The 21,133-nt window shown below is 54.4% G+C and overlaps 1 protein-coding gene across 3 annotated transcripts in view; it reads left to right on the top strand.

Annotated features, from left to right (window-relative positions):
- THBS3 (thrombospondin 3) overlaps positions 1-21,133 on the top strand; it is an 809,978-nt gene that overhangs the window by 351,643 nt on the left and 437,202 nt on the right. For all 3 annotated transcript variants that reach the window (XM_088448476.1, XM_088448475.1, XM_088448477.1), the window contains one exon: positions 11,079-11,127. In XM_088448476.1, coding sequence (XP_088304602.1) covers positions 11,079-11,127 — 49 coding nt within the window. The remainder of the gene's footprint in view (positions 1-11,078; positions 11,128-21,133) is intronic.

Below are 21,133 nucleotides of genomic sequence, written 5' to 3'. Positions count from 1 at the left end.
ACCGGTACTGCTACATCCTCCGATGCTACTACTTCCCCCGGTACTGCTATATCCCCTGATGGTACAACTTCCCCCGGTACTGCTACATCCCCTGGTGCTACTACTTCCCCCGGTACTGCTACATCCCCTGATGCTACTACTTCCCCCGGTACTGCTACATCCCCTGACGCTACAACTCCTTCCCCCGGTACTGCTACATCCCCCGGTACTGCTACTCTTTCCCCCTGTACTGCTACATCCCCTGACGCTACAACTTCCCCCGGTACTGCTACATGCCCTGATGCTACTACTTCCCTCGGTACTGCTACATCCCCTGACGCTACTACTTCCCCCGGTACTGCTACATCCCCTGACGATACCACTACTTCCCCCGGTACTGCTACATCCCCTGACGATATTACTACTTCCCCCGGTACTGCTACATCCCCTGACGCTACTACTTCCCCCTGTGCTGCTACTTCCCCCGATGCTACTACTTCCCCCGGTACTGCTACATCCCCGAAGCTACTACTTCCCCCGGTACTGGTACATCCCCCGACGCCACTACTTCCCCTGATACTGCTACATCCCCCGACGCTACTACTTCCCCCGGTACTGCTACATCCCCTGATGCTACCACTTCTCCCAGTACTGCTACATCCCCTGACGCTACTACTTGCCCCGGTACTGCTACTTCCCCCGGTACTGCTACATCACCTGACGCTACTACTTCCCCCGGTACTGCTACATCCCCTGACGCTACCACTTCTCGCAGTACTGCTACTTCCCCTGATGCTACTACTTCCCCCGGTACTGCTACTTCCCCTGACGCTACTTCTCCCGGTACTGCTACATCCCCCGACACTACTACTTCCCCTGATACTGCTACATCCCCCGACGATACCTCTACTTCCCTCGGTACTGCTACATCCCCTGACGCTACAGCTTCCCCCGTTACTGCTACATCCCCAGACGCTACTACTTCCTCCGGTACTGCTACCTCCCCTGACGGTACCACTACTTCCCTCGGTACTGCTACATCCCCTGACGCTACAACTTCCCCCGTTACTGCTACATCCCCTGACGCTACTCCTTCCTCCGGTACTGCTACATCCCCTGACGCTACAACTTCCCCCGGTACTGCTACCTCCCCTGACACTACTGCTACTACTTCCACCGGTACTGCTACATCCTCTGACGATACTACTACTACTCCCTTTACTGCTACATCCCCTGACGCTACTACTTCCCCCGATACTGCTACATCCCCTGACGATACCACTACTTCCCTCGGTACTGCTACATCCCCTGATGCTACAACTTCCCCCGTTACTGCTTCATCCCCTGACGCTACTACTTCCTCCGGTACTGCTACATCCCCTGACGCTACTACTACTTCCCCCGATACTGCTACATCCCCTGACGCTACTACTTCCCCCGATACTGCTACATCCCCTGACGCTACTACTACTTCCCCCGGTACTGCTACATCCCCTGTTGATACTACTACTTCCCCCGGTACTGCTACATCCCCTGACGCTACTACTACTTCCACCGGTTCTGCTTCATCCCCTGACGATACTACTACTTCCCCCGGTACTGCTACATCCCCTGACGCTACTACTTCCCCCGGTACTGCTACATCCCCTGACGCTACAACTTCCCCCGCTACTGCTACCTCCCCTGACGATACTACTTCCCCCCGGTACTGCTACATCCCCTGTCGATACTACTACTTCCCCCAGTACTGCTACATCCCCTGACGCTACTACTACTTCCACCGGTACTGCTTCATCCCCTGACGATACTACTACTTCCCTCGGTACTGCTACATCCCCTGACGCTACTACTTCCCCCGATACTGCTACATCCCCTGACGCTACTACTTCACCCTTTACTGCTACATCCCCTGACGCTACTACTTCCCCCGGTACTGCTACATCCCCTGATGCTACTACTTCCCCCGGTACTGCTACATCCCCTGACGCTACTACTTCCCCCGGTACTGCTACATCCCCTGACGCTACTACTTCCCCCGTTACTGCTACATCCCTTGACGCTACTACTAATTCCCCCATTATTGCTACATCCCCTGACGATACTACTACTTCCCCCTGTACTGCTACATCCGCTGATGCTACTACTTCCCCCGGTACTGCTACATCCCCTGTCGCTACTACTTCACCCTTTACTGCTACATTCCCTGACGCTACTACTACTTCCCCCGTTATTGCTACATCCCCTGACGATACTACTACTTCCCCCGGTACTGCTACATCCCCTGATGCTACTACATCCCCTGATGCTACTACTTCCCCCGGTACTGCTACATCCCCTGACGCTACTACTTCCCCCGGTACTGCTACATCCCCTGACGCTACTACTTCACCCTTTACTGCTACATCCCCTGACGCTACTACTTCCCCCGGTACTGCTACATCCCCTGACGCTACTACTTCCCCCGATACTGCTACATCCCCTGACACTACTACTCTTTCCCCCGGTACTGCTACATCCCCTGACGCTACTACTACTTCCCCCGTTATTGCTACATCCCCTGACGATACTACTGCTTCCCCCGGTACTGCTACATCCTCTGATGCTACTACTTCCCCCGGTACTGCTACATCCCCTGATGCTACCACTTCTCCCAGTACTGCTACATCCCCTGACGCTACTACTTGCCCCGGTACTGCTACTTTCCCCGGTACTGCTACATCACCTGATGCTACTACTTCCCCCAGTACTGCTACATCCCCTGACGCTACCACTTCTCGCAGTACTGCTACTTCCCCTGACGCTACTACTTCCCCCGGTACTGCTACTTCCCCTGACGCTACTTCTCCCGGTACTGCTACATCCCCCGACACTACTACTTCCCCTGATACTGGTACATCCCCCGACGCTACTACTTCCCCCGGTACTACTACATCCCCTGACGCTACATCTTCCCCCGGTACTGCTACATCCCCTGACGATACTACTACTTCCCCCGGTACTGCTAAATCCCCAGACGCTACAACTTCCCCCGGTACTGCTACCTCCCCTGACGATACTACTTCCCACGGTACTTCTACATCCCCTGACGCTACTACTTCCCCCGGTACTGCTACATCCTCTGACGCTACTACTTCCCCCGATACTGTTACATCCCCTGACGCTACTACTATTTCCCCCGGTACTGCTACATCCCCTGACGCTACTATTAATTCCCCTGTTATTGCTACATCCCCTGACGATACTACTACTTCCCCCGGTACTGCTACATCCCCTGATGCTACTACTTCCCCCGGTACTGCTACATCCCCTGTCGCTACTACTTCACCCTTTACTGCTACATCCCCTGATGCTACTATTACTTCCCCCGTTATTGCTACATCCCCTGACGATACTACTACTTCCCCCGGTACTGCTACATCCCCTGATGCTACTACTTTCCCCGGTACTGCTACATCCCCTGATGCTACTACTTCCCCCGGTACTGCTACATCCCCTATCGCGACTACTTCCCCCGGAACTGCTACATCCCCTGACGCTACTACTTCCCCCGGTACTGCTACATCCCCTGACGCTACTACTTCCCCCGGTACTGCTACATCCCCTGACGCTACTACTTCCCCCGATACTGCTACATCCCCTGACGCTACTACTATTTCCCCCGGTACTGCTACATCCCCGACGCTACTACTACTTCCCCCGTTATTGCTACATCCCCTGACGATACTACTGCTTCCCCCGGTACTGCTACATCCCCTGATGCTACTACTTCCCCCGGTACTGCTACATCCCCTGATGCTACTACTTCCCCCGGTACTGCTACATCCCCTGATGCTACTACTACTTCCCCCGTTATTGCTACATCCCCTGACGATACTACTACTTCCCCCGGCACTGCTACATCCCCTGATGCTACTACTTCCCCCGGTACTGCTACATCCCCTGATGCTACTACTTCCCCTGGTACTGCTACATCCCCTATCGCGACTACTTCCCCCGGAACTGCTACATCCCCTGACGCTACTACTTCCCCCGGTACTGCTACATCCCCTGACGCTACTACTTCCCCCGGTATTGCTACATCCCCTGACGCTACTACTTCCCCGATACTGCTACATCCCCTGACGCTACTACTATTTCCCCCGGCACTGCTACATCCCCGACGCTACTACTACTTCCCCCGTTATTGCTACATCCCCTGACGATACTACTGCTTCCCCCGGTACTGCTACATCCCCTGATGCTACTACTTCCCCCGGTACTGCTACATCCCCTGATGCTACTACTTCCCCCGGTACTGCTACATCCCCTGATGCTACTACTACTTCCCCCGTTATTGCTACATCCCCTGACGATACTACTACTTCCCCCGGTACTGCTACATCCCCTGATGCTACTACTTCCCCCGGTACTGCTACATCCCCTGATGCTACTACTTCCCCCGGTACTGCTACATCCCCTATCGCGACTACTTCCCCCGGAACTGCTACATCCCCTGACGCTACTACTTCCCCTGGTACTGCTACATCCCCTGACGCTACTACTTCCCCCGGTACTGCTACATCCCCTGACGCTACTACTTCCCCCGATACTGCTACATCCCCTGATGCTACTACTATTTCCCCCGGTACTGCTACATCCCCGACGCTACTACTTCTTCCCCCGTTATTGCTACATCCCCTGACGATACTACTGCTTCCCCCGGTACTGCTACATCCCCTGATGCTACTACTTCCCCCGGTACTGCTACATCCCCTGATGCTACTACTTCCCCCGGTACTGCTACATCCCCTGATGCTACTTCTACTTCCCCCGTTATTGCTACATCCCCTGACGATACTACTACTTCCCCCGGCACTGCTACATCCCCTGATGCTACTACTTCCCCCGGTACTGCTACATCCCCTAACGCTACTACTTCCCACGTTATTGCTACATCCCTTGACGCTACTACTATTTCCACCGGTACTGCTACATCCCCTGACGATACCACTACTTCCCTCGGTACTGCTACATCCCCTGACGCTACAGCTTCCCCCGTTACTGCTACATCCCCTGACGCTACTACTTCCTCCGGTACTGCTACCTCCCCTGACGATACCACTACTTCCCTCGGTACTGCTACATCCCCTGACGCTACAACTTCCCCCGTTACTGCTACATCCCCTGACGCTACTACTTCCTCCGGTACTGCTACATCCCCTGACGCTACAACTTCCCCCGGTACTGCTACATCACCTGACGCTACTACTTCCCCCGGTACTGCTACATCCCCTGACGCTACCACTTCTCGCAGTACTGCTACTTCCCCTGACGCTACTACTTCCCCCGGTACTGCTACTTCCCCTGACGCTACTTCTCCCGGTACTGCTACATCCCCCGACACTACTACTTCCCCTGATACTGCTACATCCCCCGACGCTACTACTTCCCCCGGTACTACTACATCCCCTGACGCTACATCTTCCCCCGGTACTGCTACATCCCCTGACGATACTACTACTTCCCCCGGTACTGATACTTCCCCCGGTACTGCTACATCCCCTGACGCTACTACTTCCCCTGGTACTGCTACATCCCCTGACGCTACCTCTTCTCCCAGTACTGCTACTTCCCCTGAAGCTACTACTTACCCCGGTACTGCTACTTCCCCCGACGCTACAACTTCCCCCGGTACTGCTACATCCCCCGACGCTACAACTTCCCACGGTACTGCTACATCCCCTGACGCTAATACTTCCCCCGGTACTGCTACATCCCCTGACGATACCACTTCTCCCAGTACTGCTACTTCCCCTGACGCTACTACTTCCCCCGGTACTGCTACATCCCCTGACGCTACTACTTCCCCCGATACTACTACATCCCCTGACGCTACTACTTCCCCCCGGTACTGCTACATCCCCTGTCGATACTACTACTTCCCCCGGTACTGCTACATCCCCAGACGCTACAACTTCCCCCGGTACTGCTACCTCCCCTGACGATACTACTTCCCCCCGGTACTGCTACATCCCCTGTCGATACTACTACTTCCCCCGGTACTGCTACATCCCCTGACGCTACTACTACTTCCACCGGTACTGCTTCATCCCCTGACGATACTACTACTTCCCCCGGTACTGCTACATCCCCTGACGCTACTACTTCCCCCGGTACTGCTACATCCCCTGACGCTACTACTTCACCCTTTACTGCTACATCCCCTGACGCTACTACTTCCCCCGGTACTGCTACATCCCCTGATGCTACTACTTCCCCCGGTACTGCTACATCCTCTGACGCTACTACTTCCCCCGGTACTGCTACATCCCCTGACGCTACTAGTTCCCCCGATACTGCTACATCCCCTGACGCTACTACTATTTCCCCCGGTACTGCTACATCCCCTGACGCTACTACTTCCCCCGGTACTGCTACATCCCCTGATGCTACTACTTCCCCCGGTACTGCTACATCCCCTGACGCTACTACTTCCCCCGGTACTGCTACATCCTCTGACGCTACTACTTCCCCCGGTACTGCTACATCCCCTGACGCTACTACTTCCCCCGGTACTGCTACATCCCCTGACGCTACTACTTCCCCCGATACTGCTACATCCCCTGACGCTACTACTATTTCCCCCGGTACTGCTACATCCCCTGACGCTACTACTACTTCCCCCGTTATTGCTACATCCCCTGACGATACTATTGCTTCCCCCGGTACTGCTACATCCCCTGATGCTACTACTTCCCCCGGTACTGCTACATCCCCTGATTCTACTACTTCCCCCGGTACTGCTACATCCCCTGGCGCTACTACTTCCCCCGGTACTGCTACATCCCCTGACGCTACCACTTCTCGCAGTACTGCTACTTCCCCTGACGCTACTACTTCCCCCGGTACTGCTACTTCCCCTGACGCTACTTCTCCCGGTACTGCTACATCCCCCGACACTACTACTTCCCCTGATACTGCTACATCCCCCGACGCTACTACTTCCCCCGGTACTACTACATCCCCTGACGCTACATCTTCCCCCGGTACTGCTACATCCCCTGACGATACTACTACTTCCCCCGGTACTGCTACATCCCCAGACGCTACAACTTCCCCCGGTACTGCTACCTCCCCTGATGATACTACTTCCCCCCGGTACTGCTACATCCCCTGTCGATAGTACTACTTCCCCCGGTACTGCTACATCCCCTGATGCTACTACTACTTCCACCGGTACTGCTTCATCCCCTGACGATACTACTACTTCCCCCGGTACTGCTACATCCCCTGACGCTACTACTTCCCCCGGTACTGCTACATCCCCTGACGCTACTACTTCACCCTTTACTGCTACATCCTCTGACGCTACTACTTCCCCCGGTACTGCTACATCCCCTGATACTACTACTTCCCCCGGTACTGCTACATCCCCTGACGCTACTACTTCCCCCGGTACTGCTACTTCCCCTGATGCTACTACTTCCCCCGGTACTGCTACATCCCCTGACGCTACTACTTCACCCTTTACTGCTACATCCTCTGACGCTACTACTACTTCCCCCGTTATTGCTACATCCCCTGACGATACTACTACTTCCCCCGATACTGCTACATCCCCTGATGCTACTACTTCCCCCGGTACTGCTACATCCCCTGATGCTACTGCTTCCCCCGGTACTGCTACATCCCCTGACGCTACTACTTCCCCCGGTACTGCTACATCCTCTGACGCTACTACTTCCCCCGGTACTGCTACATCCCCTGACGCTACTACTTCCCCCGGTACTGCTACATCCCCTGACGCTACTACTTCCCCCGATACTGCTACATCCCCTGACGCTACTACTATTTCCCCCGGTACTGCTACATCCCCTGACGCTACTACTACTTCCCCCGTTATTGCTACTTTCCCTGACGATACTATGGCTTCCCCCGGTACTGCTACATCCCCTGATGCTACTACTTCCCCCGGTACTGCTACATCCCCTGATGCTACTACTTCCCCCGGTTACTGCTACATCCCCTGACGCTACTACTACTTCCCCCGTTATTGCTACATCCCCTGACGATACTACTACTTCCCCCGGTACTGCTACATCCCCTGATGCTACTACTTCCCCCGGTACTGCTACATCCCCTAACGCTACTACTTCCCATGTTACTGCTACTTCCCCCGACGCTACTACTTCCCCCGTTACTGCTACATCCCCCGAACGCTACTACTTCCCCTGGTTCTGCTACATCCCCTGACGCTACTACTTCCCCCGGTACTGCTACATCCCTTGACGCTACAACTTCCCCCGGTACTGCTACGTCCCCTGACGCTACTACTTCCCACGGTACTGCTACCTCCCCTGACGCTACTACTTCCCCCGATACTGCTACCTCCCCTGACGATACCACTACTTCCATCGGTACTGCTACATCCCCTGACGCTACAACTTCCCCCGTTACTGCTACCTCCCCTGACACTACTACTACTACTTCCACCGGTACTGCTACATCCTCTGATGATACTACTACTTCTCCCTTTACTGCTACATCCCCTGACGCTACTACTTCCCCCGATACTACTACATCCCCTGACGCTACTACTACTTCCCCCGGTACTGCTACATCCCCTGACGCTACTACTACTTCCCCCATTATTGCTACATCTCCTGACGATACTACTTCCCACGTTACTGCTACATCCCCCGACGCTACTCCTTCCCCCGTTACTGCTACATCCCCCGACGCTACTACTTCCCCCGGTACTGCTACATCCCCTGATGCTAGTATTTCCCCCGGTACTGCTACATCCCTTGACGCTACAACTTCCCCGGGTACTGCTACGTCCCTTGACACTACTACTTCCCCCGGTACTGGTACCTCCCCTGACGCTACTACTTCCCCCGATACTGCTACCTCCCCTGATGATACCACTACTTCCCCCGGTACTGCTACATCCCATGACGCTATAACTTCCCCCGTTACTGCTACATCCCCTGACGCTACTACTTCCCCCGGTACTGCTACATCCCCTGACGCTACTACTTCCCCCGGTACTGCTACATCCCCTGACGCTACAACTTCCCCCGGTACTGCTACCTCCCCTGACACTACTACTACTTCCACCAGTACTGCTACATCCCCTGACGATACTACTACTTCCCCCGGTACTGCTACATCCCCTGACGCTACAACTTCTCCCGGTACTGCTACCTCCCCTGTCGCTACTACTACTTCCCCTGATACTGCTACCTCCCCTGACGATACTACTACTTCCCCCGGTACTGCTACATCCCCTGACGCTACTACTTCCCCCGGTACTGCTACATCCCCTGACGCTACTACTTCCCCCGGTACTGCTACATCCCCTGACGCTACTACTTCCTCCGATACTGCTACATCACCTGACGCTACTACTACAGTCAGGTGCATAAATATTGGGATATTGACATAATTTTCATATTTTGGCCTCTATTCACCACCAGAATGGCTTTGAAATGAAACAATCAAGATGTGCTTTACCTGCAGACTTTCAGATTTAATTTGAGGGTAATTACATCCAAATCAGGTGAACGGTGTAGGAATTACAACCGTTTCTATATGTGCCTCCCACTTTTTAAGGGGCCCAAAGTAATGGGACTATCACCTTAAAAGCTATTTCATGGAGAGGTGTGGACTATTCCCTCGTTATTTCATTATCAATTAAGCAGGTAAAAGGTCTGGAGTTGATTCTAGGTGTGACATTTGCATTGGAATCAGTTGCTGTCGACTCTCAATATGAGATCCAAAGAGCTGTCACTATCAGTGAAGCAAGCCATCATTAGGCTGAAAAATCAAAACAAACCCATCAGAGAGATAGCAAAAACATTAGGTGTGGCCAAATCAACTGTTTGGAACATTCTCAAAAAGAAAGAACGCACCGGAGAGCTCAGCAACACCAAAAGACCCGGAAGACCACGGAAAACAACTGTGGTGGATGACAGAAGAATTATTTCCCTGGTGAAGAAAAACCCCTTCACAACAGTTGGCCAAATCAAGAACACTCTCCAGGAGGTAGGTGTATATGTGTCAAAGTCAACAATCAAGAGAAGACTTCACAAGGGTGAATATAGAGGGTTCACCACAAGATGTAAACCATTGGTGAGCCACAAAAACAGGAAGACTAGATTAGAGTTTGCCAAACAACATCTAAAAAAGCCATTACAGTTCTGGAACAACATCCTATGGACAGATGAGACAAAAATCAACTTGTACCAGAGTGATGGGAAGAGAAGAGTATGGAGAAGGAAAGGAACTGCTCATGATCCAAAACATACCACCTCATCAGTGAAGCATGGTGGTGGTAATGTCATGGCGTGGGTATGTATGGCTACCAATGGAACTGGTTCCCTTGTATTTATTGATGATGTGACTGCTGACAAAAGCAGCAGAATGAATTCTGAAGTGTTTGGGACAATATTATATGCTCATATTCAGTCAAATGCTTCAGAACTCATTGGACGGCGCTTCACAGTGCAGATGGACAGTGACCCGAAGCAAACTGCAAAAGCAACCAAAGAGTTTTTTAAGGCTAAAAAGTGGAATGTTATGCAATGGCCAAGTCAATCCCCTGACCTGAATCTGATTGAGCATGCATTTCACTTGATGGAGACAAAACTGAAGGGAAAATGCCCCAAGAACAAGCAGGAACTGAAGACATTTGCAGTAGAGGCCTGGCAGAGCATCACCAGGGATGAAACCCAGCGTCTGGTGATGTCTATGCGTTCCAGACTTCAGGCTGTAATTGCCTGCAAAGGATTTGCAACAAAGTATTAAAAAGTGAAAGTTAGATTTAGGATTGTTTAGTTTGTCCCATTACTTTGGGCCCCTTAAAAAGTGGGAGGCACATATAGAAACCGTTGTAATTCCTACACTGAAAGTCTGCAGGTAAAGCACATCTTGTTTGTTTCATTTCAAAGCCATTGTGGTGGTGACTAGAGGCCAAAATATGACAATTCTGTCACTGTCCCAATATTTATGCACCTGACTGTATACTGTAACAAATCATTTATGTATAAAGTATACATATGTTACATACATTATGATTGCTTTATGTATCATAGTTTCAATGTTTATCTCCATTGCAGGGAATGGAGATTGTACAAACTATGAACAGTGATCCCGGCCTGGCAGTGGGTGAGTGACTCTCCCATCATATGTCACAGATATCCCAAAATTATGTATGTATATACAGCCTCATCTGTACATCCTTACATCCCTCCACTCACTCCTCCCACACTGACCTCTCATTCCCTACCTTACATCCCTCCACTCAGTGTCCTTCCTCTCTCTCCCCTTACATCCCTCCACTCAGTGTCCTTCCTCTCTCTCCCCTTACATCCCTCCACTCAGTGTCCTTCCTCTCTCCCCTTACATCCCGTACTGCCTCCTGTCCTTCCTCTCTCTCCCCTTACATCCCGTACTGCCTCCTGACCTTCCTCTCTCTCCTCTTACATCCCGTACTGCCTCCTGTCCTTCCTCTCTCTCCCCTTACATCCCTCCACTCAGTGTCCTTCCTCTCTCTCCCCTTACATCCCTCCACTCAGTGTCCTTCCTCTCTCTCCCCTTACATCCCGTACTGCCTCCTGTCCTTCCTCTCTCTCCCCTTACATCCCTCCACTCAGTGTCCTTCCTCTCTCTCCCCTTACATCCCGTACTGCCTCCTGTCCTTCCTCTCTCTCCCCTTACATCCCTCCACTCACTCCTCCCACACTGACCTCTCATTCCCTACCTTACATCCCTCCACTCAGTGTCCTTCCTCTCTCTCCCCTTACATCCCGTACTGCCTCCTGTCCTTCCTCTCTCTCCCCATACATCCCGAACTGCCTCCTGTCCTTGCTCTCTCTCCCCTTACATCCCGTACTGCCTCCAGTCATTCCTCTCTCTCCCCTTACATCCCTCCCCTCACTCCTCCCACACTGACCTCTCATTCCCTACCTTACATCCCTCCACTCACTCCTCCCACACTGACCTCTCATTCCCTACCGTACATCCCTCCACTCACTCCTCACACACTGACCTCTCATTCCCTACCTTACATCCCTCCACTCACTCCTCCCACACTGACCTCTCATTCCCTACCTTACATCCCTCCACTCACTCCTCCCACACTGACCTCTCATTACATCCCTCTGACCTCTCACCTTACATCCCTTCACTCAGTGTCCTTCCTCTCTCTCCCTTTACATCCCATACTGCCTCCTGTCCTTCCTCTCTCTCCCCTTACATCCCCTACTGCCTCCTGTCCTTCCTCTCTCTCCCATTACATCCCGTACTTCCTCCTGTCCTTCCTCTCTCTCCCCTTACATCCCCTACTGCCTCCTGTCCTTCCTCTCTCTCCCCTTACATCCCCTACTGCCTCCTGTCCTTCCTCTCTCTCCCCTTACATCCCCTACTGCCTCCTGTCCTTCCTCTCTCTCCCCTTACATCCCCTACTGCCTCCTGTCCTTCCTCTCTCTCCCCTTACATCCCCTATTGCCTCCTGTCCTTCCTCTCTCTCCCCTTACATACCATACTGCCTCCTGTCCTTCCTCTCTCTCCCCTTACATCCCCTACCGCCTCCTGTCCTTCCTCTCTCTCCCCTTACATCCCCTACTGCCTCCTGTCCTTCCTCTCTCTCCCCTTACATCCCCTACCACCTCCTGTCCTTCCTCTCTCTCCCCTTACATCCCCTACTGCCTCCTGTCCTTCCTCTCTCTCCCCTTACATCCCCTACCGCCTCCTGTTCTTTCTCTCTCTCCCCTTACATCCACTACTGCCTCCTGTCCTTCCTCTCTCTCCCCTTACATCCCGTACTGCCTCCTGTCCTTCCTCTCTCTCCCCTTACATCCCGTACTGCCTCCTGTCCTTCCTCTCTCTCCCCTTACACCCCATACTGCCTCCTGTCCTTCCTGTCTCTCCCCTTACATCCCCTACTGCCTCCTGTCCTTCCTCTCTCTCCCCTTACATCCCGTACTGCCTCCTGACCTTCCTCTCTCTCCCCTTACATCCCCTACTGCCTCCTGTCCTTCCTCTCTCTCCCCTTACATCCCCCACCGCCTCATGTCCTTCCTCTCTCTCCCCTTACATCCCCTACTGCCTCCTGTCCTTCCTCTCTCTCCCCTTACACCCCCTACTGCCTTCTGTCCTTCCTCTCTCTCCCCTTACATCCCGTACTGCCTCCTGTCCTTCCTCTCTCTCCCCCCTTTCTTCCCCTACTGCCTCCTGTCCTTCCTCTCTCTCCCCTTACATCCCCTACTGCCTCCTGTCCTTCCTCTCTCTCCCCTTACATCCCCCACCGCCTCCTGTCCTTCCTCTCTCTCCCCTTACATCCCCTACTACCTCCTGTCCTTCCTCTCTCTCCCCTTACACCCCCTACTGCCTCCTGTCCCTCTGCGCTCTCCCGTTACATCCCCTACTGCCTCCTGTCCTTCCTCTCTCTCCCCTTACATCCCCTACTGCCTCCTTTACTTCCTCTCTCTCCCCTTACATCTCTCCACTCAGTGTCCTTCCTCTCTCTCCCCTTACTTCCCATACTGCCTCCTGTCCTTCCTCTCTCTCACCTTACATCCCCTACTGCCTCCTGTCCTTCCCTTCTCTCCGTTTACATCCCCTACTGCCTCCTGTCCTTCCCTTCTCTCCCTATACATCCCCTACTGCCTCCTGTCCTTCCTCTCTCTCCCCTTACATCCCCTACCGCCTCCTGTTCTTTCTCTCTCTCCCCTTACATCCACTACTGCCTCCTGTCCTTCCTCTCTCTCCCCTTACATCCCGTACTGCCTCCTGTCCTTCCTCTCTCTCCCCTTACATCCCGTACTGCCTCCTGTCCTTCCTCTCTCTCCCCTTACACCCCATACTGCCTCCTGTCCTTCCTGTCTCTCCCCTTACATCCCCTACTGCCTCCTGTCCTTCCTCTCTCTCCCCTTACATCCCGTACTGCCTCGTGACCTTCCTCTCTCTCCCCTTACATCCCCTACTGCCTCCTGTCCTTCCTCTCTCTCCCCTTACATCCCCCACCGCCTCATGTCCTTCCTCTCTCTCCCCTTACATCCCCTACTGCCTCCTATCCTTCCTCTCTCTCCCCTTACACCCCCTACTGCCTTCTGTCCTTCCTCTCTCTCCCCTTACATCCCGTACTGCCTCCTGTCCTTCCTCTCTCTCCCCCCTTTCTTCCCCTACCGCCTCCTGTCCTTCCTCTCTCTCCCCTTACATCCCCTACTGCCTCCTGTCCTTCCTCTCTCTCCCCTTACATCCCCCACCGCCTCCTGTCCTTCCTCTCTCTCCCCTTACATCCCCTACTACCTCCTGTCCTTCCTCTCTCTCCCCTTACACCCCCTACTGCCTCCTGTCCCTCTGCGCTCTCCCTTTACATCCCCTACTGCCTCCTGTCCTTCCTCTCTCTCCCCTTACATCCCCTACTGCCTCCTTTACTTCCTCTCTCTCCCCTTACATCTCTCCACTCAGTGTCCTTCCTCTCTCTCCCCTTACTTCCCATACTGCCTCCTGTCCTTCCTCTCTCTCACCTTACATCCCCTACTGCCTCCTGTCCTTCCCTTCTCTCCGTTTACATCCCCTACTGCCTCCTGTCCTTCCCTTCTCTCCCTATACATCCCCTACTGCCTCCTGTCCTTCCTCTCTCTCCCTATACATCCCCTACTGCCTCCTGTCCTTCCTCTCTCTCCCCTTACATCCCCTACTGCCTCCTGCCCTTCCTCTCTCTCCCCTTACATCCCCTACTGCCTCCTGTCCTTCCTCTCTCTCCCCTTACATCCCCTACTGCCTCCTGACCTTCCTCTCTCTCCCCTTACATCCCCTACTGCCTCCTGTCCTTCCTCTGTCTCCCTTTACATCCCCTACTTCCTCCTGTCCTTCCTCTCTCTCCCCTTACATCCTCTACCGCCTCCTGTCCTTCCTGTCTCTCCCCTTACTTCCCCTTCCGCCTCCTGTCCTTCCTCTCTCTCCCCTTACATCCCGTCCTGCCTCCTGTCCTTCCTCTCTCTCCCCCCTTACTTCCCCTATCGCCTCCTGTCCTTCCTCTCTCTCCCCTTACATCCCCTACTGCCTCCTGTCCTTCCTCTATCTCCCCTTACATCCCGTACTGCCTCCTGTCCTTCCTCTCACTCCCCTTACATCCCTCCACTCAGTGTCCTTCCTCTCTCTCCCCTTACATCCCATACTGCCTCCTGTCCTTCCTCTCTCTCCCCTTACATCCCGTACTGCCTCCTGTCCTTCCTCTCTCTCCCCTTACATCCCGTACTGCCTCCTGTCCTTCCTCTCTCTCCCCTTACATCCCCTACCGCCTCCTGTCCTTCCTCTCTCTCCCCTTACATCCCCTACCGCCTCCTGTCCTTCCTATTTCTCCCCTTACTTCCCCTACCGCCTCCTGTCCTTCCTCTCTCCCCTTACATCCCCTACTGCCTCCTGTCCTTCCTCTCTCTCCCCTTACACTCCATACTGCCTCCTGTCCTTCCTCTATCTCCCCTTACATCCCGTACTGCCTCCTGTCCTTCCTCTCACTCCCCTTACATCCCTCCACAGTGTCCTTCCTCTCTCTCCCCTTACATCCCATACTGCCTCCTGTCCTTCCTCTCTCTCCCCTTACATCCCGTACTGCCTCCTGTCCTTCCTCTCTCTCCCCTTACACCCCAAACTGCCTCCTCTCCTTCCTCTCTCTCCCCTTACATCCCCTACTGCCTCCTATCCTTCCTCTCTCTCCCCTTACATACCCTACTGCCTGCTGTCCTTCCTCTCTCTCCCCTTACATCCCGTTCTGCCTCCTGTCCTTCCTCTCTCTCCCCTTACATCCCCTACTGCCTCCTGTCCTTACTCTTTCTCCCCTTACATCCCGTACTGCCTCCTGTCCTTCCTCTCTCTCCCCTTACATCCCGTACTGCCTCCTGTCCTTCCTCTCTCTCCCCTTACATCCCCTACCGCCTCCTGTCCTTCCTCTCTCTCCCCTTACATCCCCTACCGCCTCCTGTCCTTCCTATTTCTCCCCTTACTTCCCCTACCGCCTCCTGTCCTTCCTCTCTCCCCTTACATCCCCTACTGCCTCCTGTCCTTCCTCTCTCTCCCCTTACACTCCATACTGCCTCCTGTCCTTCCTCTATCTCCCCTTACATCCCGTACTGCCTCCTGTCCTTCCTCTCACTCCCCTTACATCCCTCCACTCAGTGTCCTTCCTCTCTCTCCCCTTACATCCCATACTGCCTCCTGTCCTTCCTCTCTCTCCCCTTACATCCCATACTGCCTCCTGTCCTTCCTCTCTCTCCCCTTACACCCCATACTGCCTCCTCTCCTTCCTCTCTCTCCCCTTACATCCCCTACTGCCTCCTGTCCTTCCTCTCTCTCCCCCTTACATCCCGTACTGCCTCCTGTCCTTCCTCTCTCTCCCCTTACACCCCATACTGCCTCCTCTCCTTCCTCTCTCTCCCCTTACATCCCGTTCTGCCTCCTGTCCTTCCTCTCTCTCCCCTTACATCCCCTACTGCCTCCTGTCCTTCCTCTCTCTCCCCTTACATCCCCTACTGCCTCCTGTCCTTCCTCTCTCTCCCCTTACATTCCCTACTGCCTCCTGTCCTTCCTCTCTCTCCCCTTACATCCCCTACTGCCTCCTGTCCTTCCTCTCTCTCCCCTTACACCCCATATTGCCTCCTGTCCTTCCTCTCTCTCCCCTTACATCTACTACTTCCTCCTGTCCTTCCTCTCTCTCCCCTTACATCCCTCCACTCAGTGTCCTTCCTCTCTTTCCCTTTACATCCCGTACTTCCTCCTGTCCTTCCTCTCTCTCCCCTTACATCCCGTTCTGCCTCCTGTCCTTCCTCTCTCTCCCCTTACATCCCGTACTGCCTCCTGTCCTTCCTCTCTCTCCCCTTTCATCCCCTACTGCCTCCTGTCCTTCCTCTCTCTCCCCTTACATCCCATACTGCCTCCTGTCCTTCCTCTCTCTCCCCTTACATCCCCTACCGCCTCCTGTCCTTCCTCTCTCTCTCCTTACATCCCGCACTGCCTCCTGTCCTTCCTCTCTCTCCCCTTACATCCCTCCACTCACTCCTCCCACACTGACCTCTCATTCCCTACCTTACATCCCTCCACTCACTCCTCCCACACTGACCTCTCATTCCCTACCTTACATCCCTCCACTCACTCCTCCCACACTGACCTCTCATTACATCCCTCTGACCTCTCACCTTACATCCCTCCACTCAGTGTCCTTCCTCTCTCTCCCCTTACATCCCATACTGCCTCCTGTCCTTCCTCTCTCTCCCCTTACATCCCTTCACTCAGTGTCCTTCCTCTCTCTCCCCTTACATCCCGTTTTGCCTCCTGTCCTTCCTCTCTCACCCCTTACATCTCCTACTGCCTCCTGTCCTTCCTCTCTCTCCCCTTACATCCCCTACCGCCTACTGTCCTTCCTCTCTCCCCTTACATCCCCTACTGCCTCCTGTCCTTCCTCTCTCTCCCCTTACATCCCTTCACTCAGTGTCCTTCCTCTCTCTCCCCTTACATCCCGTTTTGCCTCCTGTCCTTCCTCTCTCACCCCTTACATCCCCTACCGCCTACTGTCCTTCCTCTCTCCCCTTACATCCCCTACTGCCTCCTGTCCTTCCTCTCTCTCCCCTTACATCCCTTCACTCAGTGTCCTTCCTCTCTCTCCCCTTACATCCCGTTTTGCCTCCTGTCCTTCCTCTCTCACCCCTTACATCTCCTACTGCCTCCTGTCCTTCCTCTCTCTCCCCTTACATCCCGTACTGCCTCCTGTCCTTCCTCTCTCTCCCCTTACATCCCCTACTGCCTCCTGTCCTTCCTCTCTCTCCCCTTACATCCCCTACTGCCTCCTGTCCTTCCTCTCTCTCCCCTTACATCCCCTACTGCCTCCTGTCCTTCCTCTCTCTCCCCTTACATCCCTCCACTCACTCCTCCCACACTGACCTCTCATTCCCTACCTTACATCCCTCCACTCACTCCTCCCACACTGACCTCTCATTCCCTACCTTACATCCCTCCACTCACTCCTCCCACACTGACCTCTCATTACATCCCTCTGACCTCTCACCTTACATCCCTCCACTCAGTGTCCTTCCTCTCTCTCCCATTACATCCCATACTGCCTCCTGTCCTTCCTCTCTCTCCCCTTACATCCCTTCACTCGGTGTCCTTCCTCTCTCTCCCCTTACATCCCGTTTTGTCACCTGTCCTTCCTCTCTCTCCCCTTACATCCAGTACCGCCTACTGTCCTTCCTCTCTCCCCTTACATCCCCTACTGCCTCCTGTCCTTCCTCTCTCTCCCCTTACATCCCCTACTGCCTCCTGTCCTTCCTCTCTCTCCCCGCTTACATCCCCTACCCCCTCCTGTCCTTCCTCTCTCTCCCCTTACATACCCTACTGCCTGCTGTCCTTCCTCTCTCTCCCCTTACATCCCGTTCTGCCTCCTGTCCTTCCTCTCTCTCCCGTAACATCCCCTACTGCCTCCTGTCCTTCCTCTCTCTCCTCTTACATTCCCTACTGCCTCCTGTCCTTCCTCTCTCTCCCCTTACATCCCCTACTGCCTCCTGTCCTTCCTCTCTCTCCCCTTACATTCCCTACTGCCTCCTGTCCTTCCTCTCTCTCCCCTTACATCCCCTACTGCCTCCTGTCCTTCCTCTCTCTCCCCTTACATTCCCTACTGCCTCCTGTCCTTCCTCTCTCTCCCCTTACATCCCCTACTGCCTCCTGTCCTTCCTCTCTCTCCCCTTACATCCCCTACTGCCTCCTGTCCTTCCTCTCTCTCCCCTTACATCCCCTACTGCCTCCTGTCCTTCCTCTCTCTCCCCTTACTTCCCCTACTGCCTCCTGTCCTTCCTCTCTCTCCCCTTACATCCCCTACTGCCTCCTGTCCTTCCTCTCTCTCCCCTTACATCCCCTACTGCCTCCTGCCCTTCCTCTCTCTCCCCTTACTTCCCCTACTGCCTCCTGTCCTTCCTCTCTCTCCCCTTACATCCCCTACTGCCTCCTGTCCTTCCTCTCTCTCCCCTTACATCCCCTACTGCCTCCTGTCCTTCCTCTCTCTCCCCTTACATCCCCTACTGCCTCCTGTCCTTCCTCTCTCTCCCCTTACATCCCCTACTGCTTCCTGTCCTTCCTCTCTCTCCCCTTACATCCACTACTGCCTCCTGTCCTTCTCTTCTCTCCCCTTACACCCCCTACTGCCTACTGTCCTTCCTCTCTCCACCCTTACATCCACTACTGCCTCTTGTCCTTCCTCTCTCTCCCCTTACATCCCCTACCGCCTCCTGTCCTTCCTCTCTCTCCCCTTACTCCCCATACTGCCTCCTGTCCTTCCTCTCTCTCCCCTTACATTCCGTACTGCCTCCTGTCCTTCCTCTCTCTCCCCTTACATCCCCTACTGCCACCTGTCCTTCCTCTCTCTCCCCTTACATCCCGTACTGCCTCCTGTCCTTCCTCTCTCTCCCCTTACATCCCCTACTGCCACCTGTCCTTCCTCTCTCTCCCCTTACATTCCGTTCTGCCTCCTGTCCTTCCTCTCTCTCCCCTTACATCCCCTACTGCCTCCTGTCCTTCCTCTCTCTCCCCTTACATCCCGTTCTGCCTCCTGTCCTTCCTCTCTCTCCCCTTACATCCACTACTGCCTCCTGTCCTTCCTCTCTCTCCCCTTACATCCCGTTCAGCCTCCTGTCCTTCCTCTCTCTCCCCTTACATCCCGTACTGCCTCCTGTCCTTCCTCTCTCTCCCCTTACATCCCCTACTGCCTCCTGTCCTTCCTCTCTCTCCCCTTACACCCCCTACTGCCTCCTGTCCCTCTGCGCTCTCCCCTTACATCCCCTACCGCCTCCTGTCCTTCCTCTCTCTCCCCTTACATCCCCTACTGCCTCCTTTACTTCCTCTCCCATTACATCCCATACTGCCTCCTGTCCTTCCTCTCTCTCCCCTTACATCCCCTACTGCCTCCTCTCCTTCCCCTCTCTCCGTTTACATCCCCTACTGCCTCCTGTCCTTCCCTTCTCTCCCTATACATCCCCTACTGCCTCCTGTCCTTCCTCTCTCTCCCTATACATCCCCTACTGCCTCCTGTCCTTCCTCTCTCTCCCCTTACATCCCCTACTGCCTCCTGTCCTTCCTCTCTCTCCCCTTACATCCCCTACTGCCTCCTGTCCTTCCTCTCTCTCCCCTTACATCCCCTACTGCCTCCTGACCTTCCTCTCTCTCCCCTTACATCCCCTGTTGCCTCCTGTCCTTCCTCTCTCTCCCTTTACATCCCCTACTTCCTCCTGTCCTTCCTCTCTCTCCCCTTACATCCCCTACCGCCTCAAGTCCTTCCTGTCTCTCCCCTTACTTCCCCTTCTGCCTTCTGTCCTTCCTCTCTCTCCCTTACATCCAGTACTGCCTCCTGTCCTTCCTCTCTCTCCCCCCTTTCTTCCCCTACCGCCTCCTGTCCTTCCTCTCTCTCCCCTTACATCCCCTACTGCCTCCTGTCCTTCCTCTCTCTCCCCTTACATCCCCTACTGCCTCCTGTCCTTCCTCTCTCTCCCCTTACACCCCCTACTGCCTCCTGTCCCTCTGCGCTCTCCCGTTACATCCCCTACTGCCTCCTGTCCTTCCTCTCTCTCTCCTTACATCCCCTACTGCCTCCTTTACTTCCTCTCTCTCCCCTTACATCTCTCCACTCAGTGTCCTTCCTCTCTCTCCCCTTACTTCCCATACTGCCTCCTGTCCTTCCTCTCTCTCACCTTACATCCCCTACTGCCTCCTGTCCTTCCCCTCTCTCCGTTTACATCCCCTACTGCCTCCTGTCCTTCCCTTCTCTCCCCTTACATCCCCTACTGCCTCCTGTCCTTCCTCTCTCTCCCCTTACATCCCCTACTGCCTCCTGACCTTCCTCTCTCTCCCCTTACATCCCCTACTGCCTCCTGTCCTTCCTCTCTCTCCCTTTACATCCCCTACTTCCTCCTGTCCTTCCTCTCTCTCCCCTTACATCCTCTACCGCCTCCTGTCCTTCCTGTCTCTCCCCTTACTTCCCCTTCCGCCTCCTGTCCTTCCTCTCTCTCCCCTTACATCCCGTACTGCCTCCTGTCCTTCCTCTCTCTCCCCCCTTACTTCCCCTATCGCCTCCTGTCCTTCCTCTCTCTCCCCTTACATCCCCTACTGCCTCCTGTCCTTCCTCTCT

This window comes from Taudactylus pleione, unplaced genomic scaffold (genome assembly GCF_031769625.1).
Source record: "Taudactylus pleione unplaced genomic scaffold, aTauple2 ptg000455l, whole genome shotgun sequence".
In the NCBI taxonomy this organism is placed as follows: Eukaryota; Metazoa; Chordata; class Amphibia; order Anura; family Myobatrachidae; genus Taudactylus; species Taudactylus pleione.
This window is presented reverse-complemented; position numbering and strand designations above follow the sequence as displayed.